The 13,696-nt window shown below is 38.0% G+C and overlaps 1 protein-coding gene across 2 annotated transcripts in view; it reads right to left on the reverse strand.

Annotated features, from left to right (window-relative positions):
• Positions 1-931: 931 nt before the first annotated feature.
• The window catches only part of TTC37 (tetratricopeptide repeat domain 37), a 48,673-nt gene continuing 35,908 nt past the window's right edge, over positions 932-13,696 (reverse strand). For both annotated transcript variants that reach the window (XM_035310873.1, XM_035310872.1), the window contains exons 33-41: positions 13,508-13,561; positions 13,287-13,398; positions 11,885-12,013; positions 11,142-11,263; positions 9,577-9,732; positions 6,993-7,145; positions 5,154-5,284; positions 3,338-3,461; positions 932-1,816 (exon numbers count right to left, since the gene is read on the reverse strand). In XM_035310873.1, coding sequence (XP_035166764.1) covers positions 1,739-1,816; positions 3,338-3,461; positions 5,154-5,284; positions 6,993-7,145; positions 9,577-9,732; positions 11,142-11,263; positions 11,885-12,013; positions 13,287-13,398; positions 13,508-13,561 — 1,059 coding nt within the window. In that variant the 3' untranslated portion in view covers positions 932-1,738. The remainder of the gene's footprint in view (positions 1,817-3,337; positions 3,462-5,153; positions 5,285-6,992; positions 7,146-9,576; positions 9,733-11,141; positions 11,264-11,884; positions 12,014-13,286; positions 13,399-13,507; positions 13,562-13,696) is intronic.

Consider the following 13,696-nt stretch of genomic DNA (forward strand, 5'->3'; position numbering starts at 1 on the left):
ATCTCGTAGAGGCTGCACATTATTGAGGAGAGCAAGATTTTTTACCTCTTATTGTTTGGTTTTACAGAAGCGTAATTTCAAACTCAGGTTCCCTGAATGCTCTTCACTGAGTAGGTGGTAGAGATATGTGTTGTTTTTTTTCCCTACAGGGCATGTGATATGCTTTCGGGCTGTTTAATTTTCTGAGTATGATGGCTCTCCCACCACTACAGCAGGAGGCATAAATACCAAAACCATACACAGGGATATGAACTACAGGCTGTAAGAACTGCTTAAGGCTATTAATAGCAGAGAGCTAAAAAAAGCTACAGCTAGTTTTGAGAGTCACGAGTCTGGCTTTTCCAATATTCCCTTTTAATATTTGCAGTTAATGATAATTCTAGACTACGTCAGCAGGCTGTGAAGGCAACCACCATCTAAATTTATCAAAAAAAAACCTTTTTAGAGTAAGGTATTTTGCATTGAGGTGGGTAGGAGAACCAAAGTGTGGGAGACGAGGAGGGATTCTTGCCATTCAGAGAGCTCACCTCCACAGGGTAGAAAATCCTGCCTACTGAGCTCAGTTTTCTGGCTTAAAAATGACAGTGGCAAACCTGTGGCTCCCACCTGCTCTCCATGCATCACTGTGCGTGACTGGTAGCCAAGATGTTCTGGGTGGGGGCTGCAGTTATCCCTCACCCCAGCTCAGCATCCCGCTTTCTTTAGGCGAGATGCAAATGGTCCTGAAACCAGCTGTGAATTGAATCGAACCCCACTATTTCAGCAGCACACTGCGTGCCTTGGAAGTGCCTGCTCTCCTCTATTATGGGATGTTCACCATTCTAAGACTTCTCTAGACGTAGCGTCAAACAGAAAGTATCAACCAGGAACGGACAGCTATCGTGACTCTCTTGTCAACAGCTTGAAAATTGCTAATGGTAACACTAACAGATTAGAACCACTGCTTTATTATTATTTTTATTTTCATGTACATCAAGGCAAAATAACATCACGTATTAAGAACCACTGTCATGATTCATCCTATTAAGCAGTCAGCAGCAGAATTAACAAGACATAAATACAGCCTGTTATACACAGTTATAAATATGACCCTGTCCCTGATGATCACAAGCTTTTCTTGATGAGAACATTTACTGAAGCCTGCAGTCAAGGATACACTGCTGCAATTAAAGTTAGGTAACAAAAAACATAAAAAAAAAAGCATATAAACTGACACCACATATGAAATTCCAAGTGGATTTGGGTCTCAACATCAAAACAAAATATATTGAAGGGATAGAGGCATTTTAAATTTCTATATGTTTTATAATACTTGTGAGGGAAGAAAAGTTTGCTGTTAATTAGCCAGTAAGGCTCCGTTCCACAAAAAAAAAAGAAAATGTAGAAACCTTTTCAACCTTGCATCACTGCCAATGCAGTTAATATTGTACTTCTTTGTGTGTGGCCAAGGGGAAATAGAAAACACGTAGACCCCATTGCAAGCAGTTCTGACATTTTAGTGAGGAAGGAAACAAAAACAAAATTCAGGGCTTTTCTTTCAAGCCAAATGTATCTTATGGTGAGACCCATGTCAAAAAACAAAACAAAAAAGAAACAATGAAACTAAGGAGAAAGCTGCAGCTGAGGCAACAAGTAACAAACCTGGATATAAACAAAAGAGCCCAAACCACACATACTCCTGAAGAATGGCCTGATTAAGTTGCTTGAGTAGAATATTTTCCTCTTCAGATAGTATATACTAGGCACTTGATGACAATTTCTTGTTTAGTTCCAGAGCTCTAACATCCCCATTAGCTTTGGCATTTTCTACAAGTACCTACAAGGAAATAAAACAATGAAAAATTGAGAATTTTGTAAGTTTAGGGTTGGTATATTTTACTGGATATCTCAAATACATTTTAATTTCTGCTACCTAGCTTCCCTGAGAGATTTAAGTAACCCTTAAGTCCAGATAAGAAACATGAACGTTACACATCAGCTTGCTTAAAACATTATTCACTTAAAAGCAAACAAAAAAACAAACAAACCACTCTCTAGTGACCCACTAAACATGTAGTGACTTGCAATGCACTAGAGTAGCACCATGTGTTACTTGAGGCTTTAAGTCAGCTTGGTAAGTAAGTTCCCTGCCAGCAATGAAACAAGCGGAGCTGCTTGAGACCCATCTCCCTGCCACTGCACACTTGTTCCCTGCTAGAGCATTTGTATAAATCTGAATTTGTCAAAAAGAAGCTTTCTGTGCACCTACTTAAACAAAACTGCCAAGGTTTCTGTTTGCCTCCCCCACTTAAATTTAACCTTTCACCGTTTACTTTCCACACGTCATATTTGCAAACTTTTCTACTAGTTAAAACATCTCCTCTGACAGCCTAATGCTCACAGATCTTTACAAGCTTCTGGGACTTCTCTTGTAATCTAGTTACATTATACATATTTAAAATGATAAACACTAAGTAGACTCAAGTAAATATTAACTCTAGTCAGTATTTGTATAGTACTCACTGGTAGAGAGTACAGACGACTTTGCAGAAGCAAGTATAAGGAGATCATATCAGGATCACCCCAACTCACTAGTTAATTTTTTTTCTAAATGAATCTTTGTCTGTGTATGGATTTTTACCAATGCCAAGCCTACTTAAGGTTTATCTTGTTAATGATTTAACATTTCACTGTTATCCAGAACAAAAGAGCCCATCATCACAGTGGAAGGAGTGTTCAGATTACTAAGAGAATGTTCCGAGTTTGAGTAAGCAAAGTGATTCCAATTACGAGCCAAATTTAACCACCTCCTTTTACCTCACTTTGCAGATTTGTGAATTTGACCAAATAAATTTGCAGAGCACTCTGAATAAAAAATAGTGTACCGTTTACTATGAGAAAAAAAAAAAAGGTACTATCACAGATAAAAAAAAAAATTACGTACAGAAAGTATAGCCTGCTACTGCTCAGATCTTTTGGGTTAAGGCATACCACACTGTTCCAGACAGGCTAGAGGAAATTAACATTCCTGACTGCATTATCACATTCAGGTAAAATTCTGTTAAAATGGTTCTCATATCTACTGATATGAGAGTCACTAGTGGAACTTTCTAATCTGTATTACGGAGAGATTTTACTGTTTGATTTTCATTAGTATTGCAGGGAGGGAGAGAAGACTTTTCAAGCAAACTGAATACAAAATGAGCTGTGTTTCGTCAGCATGGAAATCCTGAACACTGCAACCTGTAGCACAGGAGGGCCACCACTTCCCTAGCTTCTCTCTACCCCACTTACAAGTTAAAAAGCAATCAGTTTCCATTGAGTATTGTGAATTTCTATATGAAATGGACTGTCTTACATCTATTAATTCGTAATCATCTTTGGCATACAGATGCTGCAGGAGGTACCAGCGTGCCACTGACACTATGGATTCTGGATTCCCTGGTTGGTAGACCACTCTTTCCAACATTCGACGAGTCTCCCTGGAAGGATAACCAAAACCCAATCCAAATCAACTGCAAAATTTCACCGACTAGGTTGCATGTAACACACCAACATCCGACGGTAAGCAACAATAACCAGAAGTTACGTAAGGGAAGGTCCTTGTATCCACACCCCCCAAGAAAGAGAGGAAGCTGAGTTGTGCGTTCCGTTGTTGGATATGTAGTTGCATCTGGAAAGTTCGTTTTCAGCTGGAATGCTAAGGAATACTGCCCCAATTATTACATTTAGTAAATTACATTCAGGATAGTGCTTTAACTGGTGACTAACCAGATTTTATAAGTGCTACAGTAACAAGATAAACATGCTGTCTGTGAACTCAGCAAAACTTCTGATTTCAGTATCTGCTGAAAATGACTTCAGTACAGCAGACACTCTCTTGTTTAAGAGTTACAAAATCAATCTTTTGGAGGACAGATGCTCCTGTGAGAAGTAGCTATTATGATCAGTCTTAATAATCCCAATGGAATTTAATATTATACACAAACATTTAATCCAGGCACTTACAAAACGTACTACAGTTCCTGTAAAACACAGGGGCAAGATGTGAAATTGCAGAGAGGGATTTTTTTTTTAATAGAGTACCATAAAGAGTTTTAAACCTTATTTGGCTGATACTACCTTCTAAAACTGCCAGCTTGTAGCTAACAAAGACTTTTTCTAAATTCATCACATTATTAGAAATGTGGCAAAAACTTGCAATTAAGTTTAAGGATTCACTCAGTGGTACACAATCAGATTTGGCTTTTGAGAATTCTGTCCTTTATATCAAACGTGATTTTCCATTACACTGTGATTTAACAAAGTGTTGAGAGGTTACATCTGTTTCTGTTTTGTTATTTGTAGTTAAGATGAATTTCTTGTTACAGGATTTTGAAGCATATTGGCTGATAGATCTATCACAAGATCTAATCAATTGTTCAACTAAGTGAATATTTGAAATTAAATTAAAAAGGATTTTAATTGACTACACAAGTTTCCAGTCCAATTTCATTATAAACAACAACTGTCACAATTACATTAGACTGTCACCTTCTTAAAAGCTCATGGAGAAATTAAGCCATCTCAGAACCTGGATAATCTAGTTTGTTAGAATTATCTATAAAAAAACATCTAGAATTTTCCAGTCTTACGTAGCTTAACTAAAAAATCTGCAAGAAAAACCTTGACTTAATAGCCAGGCCCATACAGTAGGGGATTCAATGTCTCCACTTCAAACCTCAGTCTTCCTCCCATTCCTCAATAGGAAAACGAGCACCTGGCTGTTCAGAAATGGACAGGAACCTTGACTTAGAATTAAAGTAAAATGGATCCCAGAAATAGTGATAGCATAATGATATCTGTATCTACCATGATATTTAACAAGATCTTAGAGGACTTTATAGTTCTTCGGATTAATTTATTTAGATTAAATGCTATTAAAAAAAGCTTAGACCTGTTTTTCTCTTTGTGTGAAGGTCATCTACAGTTTTTTTGAGAAGAGAAGGAAGATTCTGCTGCTTTCAGTTCCCCACACTGCTAACCTCCTCTCCTCCACCCTCCCTTTTAAAGTCACTTCAAGAATTAGTTCCTGTTTTCATTTTTCTTTCAGGTCTTGGAGTTAGATCCAGGCATAATGACCACTTATACCTCTGGACAGTGTTTTCCATTTAAGCTTAATAGATCACAAATACCTTGCTCCCATTTTGCGATTATACTGTAGCAGTGCTTGCAGGAGAGATGCCAAGGGGCAGGATGAGAGTTTCAAAGCTTCAGTTGTTGCCTCCTGAACCAAGGATGGCCAGTGCTCATTTGGGACATTAGCCTACGATTTAAAAAAAAAAAAAAATAGAGAGAAAGTGCTTCATTGTAGTCCATAATGTAAGTCAGTGTTTGTTTGCACCTCTCTACAGAGAAGCTTTAATTCAAATTGTTCTGAGAGACATAAAATGTTTGGCAAGTTAGTAAGAAACTTCATAAAAACACTGATTAGAAGAGCCTGGAAAAGTCAAATTAAGTTGTCTTGGACAAGCCTACATTCCACTAGCTTATTTATATGAAGAATCTTTTTGTTGTTTTTCTGTTTTTTGTTTTGTTTTTATATACATGTGTTAGTAATGACTCTTTCAATCACAAACCCTTCATTTGCTCTTCATCTTGTAAACCTTCATCCCATTAAATAAACTATGTTAGAATGTGGAATTCATTCCCAGAAAAGACTGGAGAATATAACATGTTTTACTAGAAGTAAAAACCAGCTCCAAGATGGGAATTACCTAATAAAGCAGCTATTGAGAAACTTACTTAATCTTTTTGCTTAAGAAAACCTTACTATTGTCCAGATAGAACTCTGTGCTTGAACGGCTGCCTAGGTTTTGACCAGGCTCTTGCACATCTCATTAAGCCAGTGCAGATTAGAGAGGCCTTATAGAAATCCATGCATCAACTGCTCTGCTCACGCAAAAGTAGAAATGAGACGGTCAGTTTCACTGTAATTATATATTTAAATAAAGTCATTTAGTATCATGCAATTTAGGCCAGTATCGAAAGAAGTAGTGTTAATTCAATTAAAGAGTACCTTGTGACCTATGCAGACATTTAGGAGATTTAGGAAATGGGAAACAGTATACTAGAAAAAGGGCAGAAAAATCATGGTAAGAAAAAAATCTGTCACTTGACAAATTCTGCTTTTGAAGCAGATGGCTTGTGAGAAAGGAATTTGTCTACTCTCATGGAGATCCTCTTTTCCCACCAGAAGCAACAGCTTTGCAGGTTTATCCTCAGTAAAGCTGCCTGTCTTTTCTTATGTAAGCACTCAGGGTGCTAAGGGGTAACTTTGCCTGATTTTGGACAAGGCTGTTAGCTTGATTATCTGTTAAAATACATCAGAAAGCGTTAGCCAAAATCACAGCGGTATCTACCTGTTATATCAGCTTGAAAGAAATCTGACAGTGCACTGCAAGTTTCTAGAGTGACAATGCCTAAAGATAATGGACACTCTCCAAGGAATTGAGTTATGTTCACCTGGCCCCTCGGTGCAAGGAGTAAGTAGAACAATTTTCTTTATATCACAAGGTACACTTCCCTTAGATTGTCTTTATACTTCAAGGCAAGGCACCATATCTAGAAATGACCATAGAGCATAGAGTTACTTATAATCTGACCAAAGTCTCCAGGCACCAGTACAGGAAAAGCATTTATTAAAGCTAGTTATCTGAGCATAAGGACAGAGATTTGAAGGGTGTGGCAATTTTGATGATAGAACTGAATCTATTAGAGAACCAAGTCTTACTGAAAAAGTTAGCCTCTCACATACCAAGTGATTCTATTTGATTATTTCACAGCAACCTCTTTACAAAGGAACACTCTATAAACAGCCCACTGCCCCTTGAAGTTTTATTTTTTCTCTAGTCAAGTTGTCACTCATAAAATGCGAAGTCATTTAAACAGGAGTTTCATTTAAAGACTACAGAAGCCCTACATTACATCAACTCCCGTTACATCATGCAGTTATATAATTTTGATTATCCTACCATGCAGATTTCCAGTGCTAGCATAGCCAGCCTGAGCAGACTGGATAACTTCCCACTCCAGCTGCCCTGCTGTGACGCCAACTGCAGACTCTTTCTGTAACACATCTCTGCTCCAACCATCATTCTTTGGGACTGGTATACGTTTGCCAGCCACTGAAAATAAACAGACAGAAAAATCATTTAAGGAGCCAACAAAACATGCATCCCATTAGGCAATACAATTTATACACTTTAGTTTTTTAAGAAAAGAGTGCCACAGCGTAGCATTAGCACTGCCACTCACCCCACCCTCATTCCAACATACTGCACACTATCCTGCAGGAAAATGTAGCTTCCTGATTGCAGCGCCAGCATTAAGTACAGCTCACTATAGTAACTTAAGCCAGACATCTACGTCCAACTACCTGATAGCTGTCTTCATCTGGAGATTGCTCACAGATGAACAAATAACATGACTGGCTTTGTCAAAGTCTAGAAAGGCTAAAAGAGAAAAAAGAGAATTGTGTTGTGCCTCACTTGTTTCTAAAAATTCTGTAGAGGTTAACAGATTCCAGCATGACTGAGTATCTTCAGGAAGATGAAAGATAATACAATGTGAGTCTGAGCTCAGATAATGGGTGTACAACTACACAGCTTCTTTGCCTACCACAGTCATCCTGGAGGCACTCCATGGGACAAAGAAAGTAGAAAATAGGACCTGTGTGCAGAGTTTCAAGCTCCTGTGACCAGCTTCACCAGCTCTGGGTTCACTCACAAATAGAAGGAAAAAGATTCTAACTTCTCCCTCGTTAATTGTGTAACCATGTCACATTTTTCCAAGGAGAGACAGCCACAAGTTTGCAAATCCCTGACATATGCATGATATACATCAAAATGCATAAGGCACATTTAGAAGTATTATTTGCTGGATAACCAAACAACCAAAGCAACTTCTTTTTTGTAAAGACAATTCTTCTGCTTTCAAGAAAAGGACTTTTGCTAGCTAATGACTGCCTCGTATAAAAATGGGCAAAATTCTTAAAGATTTTCTAGCGTGTCCCTTCTTATTAGCACTACTGAGATTATGAACATTTGCCATCAAGCTGCAGGACTGCTCTGTTAAGTAAAGCAGGTGCAAAGTGTTAGGTAATTCAGGTGCTTCCCCCTCCCCCTAAAACCTTTCCTTGGGCTCACTGCTTCACAGCTGAAGATACCCCGAGCACGCTCGTGCAAGTGCACTCTGGCAGACCTGCAAGACCAACTTTTCACTGTCTCGTTGGTAAGCCACAGCACAACAAGAACAGTAGTTCAACAGCTCTCCTAAATCCCACAACAACCATTTAGACATACACAAAACACTTAAGCAAAAATCTAAGCTAACGGCCACTCTAATTTACTAAAACTGTAGGACATTGTGATGTATACTTTTGAGTATGACAGAATATTTATCAAACTCTTAGGAAGTCTAGAGCCAGAGCTATCCACTAGGAGCAGCTGTAGCAGTCAGGCAAGCTTCTTGAGAACTCTGTCCTAGCCCTGAGAAATATTTTCTTTAATTGAAGACTGAAAAGATCTTATCCAGATGTATTTTATGTATTGTATGACCTGGATTAAAAGAAAAACAAAAACCATGTACATGTTTAGTTCACTTCGTCTCCCTGCTTATAACCAAGACAACACTTGGCTATGCAAGAGATGCCTGAAGAACTCAATTTCCAATATTATTACTAAAATAACAGAGAACATAATCATGTCTTACATACCCATGTATTTTACAAATCCCATCTGAATGAGTTCTGCAGTTCAGGAAGACAAACTCTTACAAGGCTAAGGAAAACGTATCAAAAAAAGCACCTTTCCACAAATGCTACTCGTATGTTCCATAAGGGAAGATGACCTGCAGCCATGTAACACGGGACATAATGATCCCTATAGCAGCCTTGGTCTCATCTTCTAGGACTGAAATCACCTTTAGTGAAACTTTCTGGTAAGAGGCTTTTGCGTGTTCAACAGGCAGAGGGAGCACTGTATTTCTGTGTCAGTCTCCTCAGATTGTCTCATAGAAGCAGCATATGAACTAGGTTATAGCACCTTCATTGTAACTAAAAATGACTGACTGCAATTCCACGAGAGGAAGTGAACAAACACTGTTTCTGTGAGTGATTTCTATTCCTCCCAGTCTCAACTGACTTGAAAGTTTGGTGACACTTGATGTCAGAAAATTATGGAACTCAAGAGAGAATAAGGAAGTGCAAACAACTTACCACCATCTAGTCTTATAAGCTATGAAATACTTTACTGTTTGCTCACATTACTAAGTCATATGACCCCAAAGACACAGGTGTCAGGTGTTTAATCTCTAGGTTTTTATTTCTGCCCCCATGTCTGCTTGCTCTTTCTAACACTTGTCATTATTTCAACTGTTAAATAAAATTAACAAAGATACAGCTTTATAAAGGACTGAATACTAGCTATTTTCTTTGTTACTGTCAGAGGACAAAGAAAAGCAAACGGTGAAACAAACTCTCACCCACTTATCATGGATACTCTCAGAGCTCACTGTAACAAGCAGCATACCAAAATCAGGGAAACAATCCACACTTACTTGCCAGGCTGCAACTGAAGAACTGCTCATGACTGTTTTGCGAAGCTCCTCCAGGATGGTATCTGGAAGCTCTTTGTGAGACTGCAACAGCTGCTTACACTGAACTTGTCTCAAAAGCAAAAACAGAGCTGGGTGCTCAGGACAGCTCTTTAAACCCTAAAACCAAATGGAATCAGAATGATCATTTACAAATATCAGAAGATAATTTCCTTTTTGCCATTTGAGTCTTTACAGAAAAGAGCATTGAAAACATTCTCAAGATCCTTGCAAGATGGCATTTTCCCCTACTCTGCAGAAAGAAGTGTTCCAGGAATTGACACATGGGAATAGATTTTTTTTTTTTCCTTTTCCCCTTAAAATACATTTGAAATCTTTCCTAAATTTTGCACCTGTCTTACCATTAGTTTTGAAAGACAGGCAGGTAAGTGGCAGACCTCTAGCTCCAGTTTGGCTTGACAATCACTACAAGTTTTGGGCTAATGGGGGATAAAATCTATCCCACAACTGAAGTGACCTCAAGAATGTTCAATTTTTTGTTCAGTTTTGTTCTCTCAGATAGGGTTCTTTATTCTCATTGGAACAGAAGAACTTTACTAAACATTTCCTGCCTTAACAAGCTGCATCTTTGAAGAATGCCCAGATTGCAGAGACTTTACGAAACAAAATAGAAGCTGTTAGTATTTGCTTCAGTTTTTCTACCCAACAGCAAGTGTGGAATTAAGTTGCCTCTCTCAAATTGAGAGTGCAGTGCCTGACTCGTCATTCCCAGTTATATTGCCTTCTGGAAATCCTAAGATCCAAAACACACAGTGAGAACTAATAATACCAGAGAGTCTTACTCTGGTTTCTACAGAAACTGCATGCACTGACTCTCTTTTCCCTAAATTATTTAACTAACAAAAAAAAGCAAAAATCACCATAATCTCTTCCTACTCATTCCCCAGGTACCATGTTTTATTTGTAGCAATATCCAATCCTTTTTAATATAAGCAAGGTCCGTAGACATGATGTCCAGAAGAGAAAAACACCACCACCCCAAGCACATTTAGGGGAAAATACTTTCCTGTCACTTAAAAACCCCACCATGTTCACTGAATCTCATTTTTAGGAAGTAGTTCCCTAGTAGTGCTATGGGCAAGGAAGACATCTGCAAGGGATTAGCCATTTTTCTAAGTGAAAGTCAAGGATGTCTGCTGCTGAGTCCAATTACTATTTTGTTAATCTTTTGCAAACTTCTTATATACACACTCGAAGGCTGTTAACACAACAGCCCCCTTCTCCAGTTGTGTAGCCTCAATATTCTTCCTTTTAATAAACCTGTGGCATCCACTTGTGGATCTGAAATTGACGACCAATGCCGCTTAACCACAGATCAGAAGACAGTTAAGTCCCCTAAAAGTCTCCTGACTGGATTTCTCGTCTTGAATTTCTCTAATGCTTTGCTTAACTCTAAGTTAATATTTAAAGGCAGGAGGGGCAGAACAAATTTCATCACGAAATACAATCATCATGCAATGATTTCTATACAATTCTTTCCACATTCTGCCAGTATGTTGCTGTCATACCTTCGTACAAAGTGCTTCAGCTTCTGAGATTCTACCAGTCTCCTCTAGACTGGTGATAGCTTGACACAGAGACCAATCTTCGAGAGTCTGGATGTAATTACGTGGAAGGTTATTTTCTCTGGCTGCAAAAGCACATAAAACACTAAACTGAGTTACTGTACACTTTGTAGTGCCCTACCATGTCACATGTAAGGGAGAATGACCTAGTAAGGGAGAATTTCTAGGAGTATTGGTCTGACATCGCTTCTTTCGTTAGCAGGCATATAAAGAGATGGTAAGATTGAAAACAAGAGGACAGAACAACAAATCCACCCTTTGAGTTAATCGTTTGAAAATAACTGATTTAATTCCAGATTTCAAAATGCTATGGATATTAAGCAAGGCAGGCCTATTAATTGAGGTTATCACTCTGTTGGAAAAGTTACAGAGCTCATTGAATACTTGAGCACTTTCTTATGAACAGTGTTCCTTTGCTGTAATATGACCATCTCAAGAGTTCAGAAGTACTATTAAAAAAAACAAAAAAACTTTTGAGTATCTGGATGGAAATGCAAGCTACAATTAATTAATGCTAGCTCTACATTAGGATTTAGTATTTTTATGGGAAAAAATACAGTTGCAGCTCAAATTACTACTATGTAATTCACACCGCATATGCAAACTTCTGAAATTCAGGATAGTACTGCAAGCTTAGAACACTGCAAAATATATATATTTTTAAATTAAATTGTTATGTATCTTACTTTTGGCTGAAATTGTAGATACAAATGTCATCTCTAGACCTGTTCGCTTTGGCTGAGTGTTGTTTAGACAGACAACAGTGTTCTCAGCGTGACAGGCCGCCATTAGCACTGCCCATGCAGCAGGGTTATCTAGGAATAGAAAAATAATGGTTAAAGGCAACTCACTCATGCCCATTCTAAATAGTCTGGTAGTTCATTTAGAATGATTAAGCATAAAAACATGGCCATCAATGGAACCACGTACAGTAAACAAAGTTAGCAAGAACAAGGCAAATAATCCAATCACACACATCAGCTCAGCCCAAGGCAGCAGACAAGTATTTGCCTCTAACAAGCAAGCTTCTTCAAATCTTAAGGCAAAAATTCCGTTTCTAAAGCCAACAGATGTATTTTTCATATGGACACTGGTGTATTTAATTCCAGTGACACACACTAACCTCGACTATCATGTTGTGCCACATAAGAGAGACAGAAAAAATCCAAAGATGCCATCCACAGCTTCCTGTTACACAGACTCATTCCAGTTCAACCACCAGCATGCAAGTTATGATGATTACAGATAGGTGCCTACTTCTAGTGTCGGCTAAACCAAGCTCAGCATTAGCTTGAATTAGCCCAGTCAAGAAGACCTATAACTGTAAGAGTCTGGTCTCTGTCCTAAATCAGAGCTCAATTAAAAAATTCAGCTATGAAAACTTTCAGTCCAAAGATAGGTTTTTCTTTGTCAAGAAAACAAAAGACAGCTTGACAATCTAGTAAGCAGAATGTAAACCATACTGCCTAGGAATAGCGGTCAGTCTTGTGTATATCTGGGGAAAGTAATTTTTTTTCACCTTTAGGCACACTAACTTGGTGCATCCAAGCAAAAATAATGCAGAACAAATAATGTTTTAGTACTTCGTTTTCAACACTTAAAGTCCTTAAAAACCCTACCAGATTTACATTTTATACATTTAGTGAAGATCACCGTTTAGAAATACGTGAACAGCTGCCTACAGTTTATAACCAGCATATTGTTAATAGAAAATTTCCAATCCTAATTCTCAAGATAGATGAGGAAGTCTCCTCTGCTTGGTGTGGCATACTGACCCTGAGGGAACAAGTGTTTTACTTTTTTCTTACATACAAAATAATACTTATCTCTTCTCCTGCTGAGGAAGTAACAAATTGCTCATTTTCAGAACAAGCCATGAAACTCAGGGATTTTTTCCCCATCTGGTTGAATTCACCAAGCCTAAACTTGCAATGATAGCTAAAATTTCCATTCAAGGAGTTCTCCCCACAACATACACAGGCAAAACAAAATAACAGAACTACCCAAGAAAAGCAAATACTTTGTTAGCACAAATACTTTGTTTCTGATTAGTAAAAAATTCACTAGCATATTTGAGAACACAGTCACCTGGACAGAGGTGGATTGCCTTCTGAATATTTTTCAGAGGATTTTCCCTCTGATCTTTTAACATGTGACATCCTGCTGCCAGCTGATTAACTGCAACATTTAGTAGGACTTCCTATAAAATACAACATAAGAGTGACTTAAACTATATGTAAGTGATCAGATGAGTTCATTTTAGGATTGTTTAATGGAATTATGAAGTCTGCATTTTAAGAGAGACAAACCTTTCCATAGCTTGAATCAAGTGTATGTGCAATGTTTCCTGCCACAGCTCCACCCTGCAAGATGAAAAGAAAATAAAAGAAAAACAACAAGGCTATATGATTAAGAAACATTACAAAACCTGTGAGGGAAGATCTTTTCGTTTATATTAATCAGAAATATAAAGTTTGCATAATGAAATATTTTCCTTT

This window comes from Oxyura jamaicensis, chromosome Z (assembly GCF_011077185.1).
Source record: "Oxyura jamaicensis isolate SHBP4307 breed ruddy duck chromosome Z, BPBGC_Ojam_1.0, whole genome shotgun sequence".
Lineage (NCBI taxonomy): Eukaryota > Metazoa > Chordata > Aves > Anseriformes > Anatidae > Oxyura > Oxyura jamaicensis.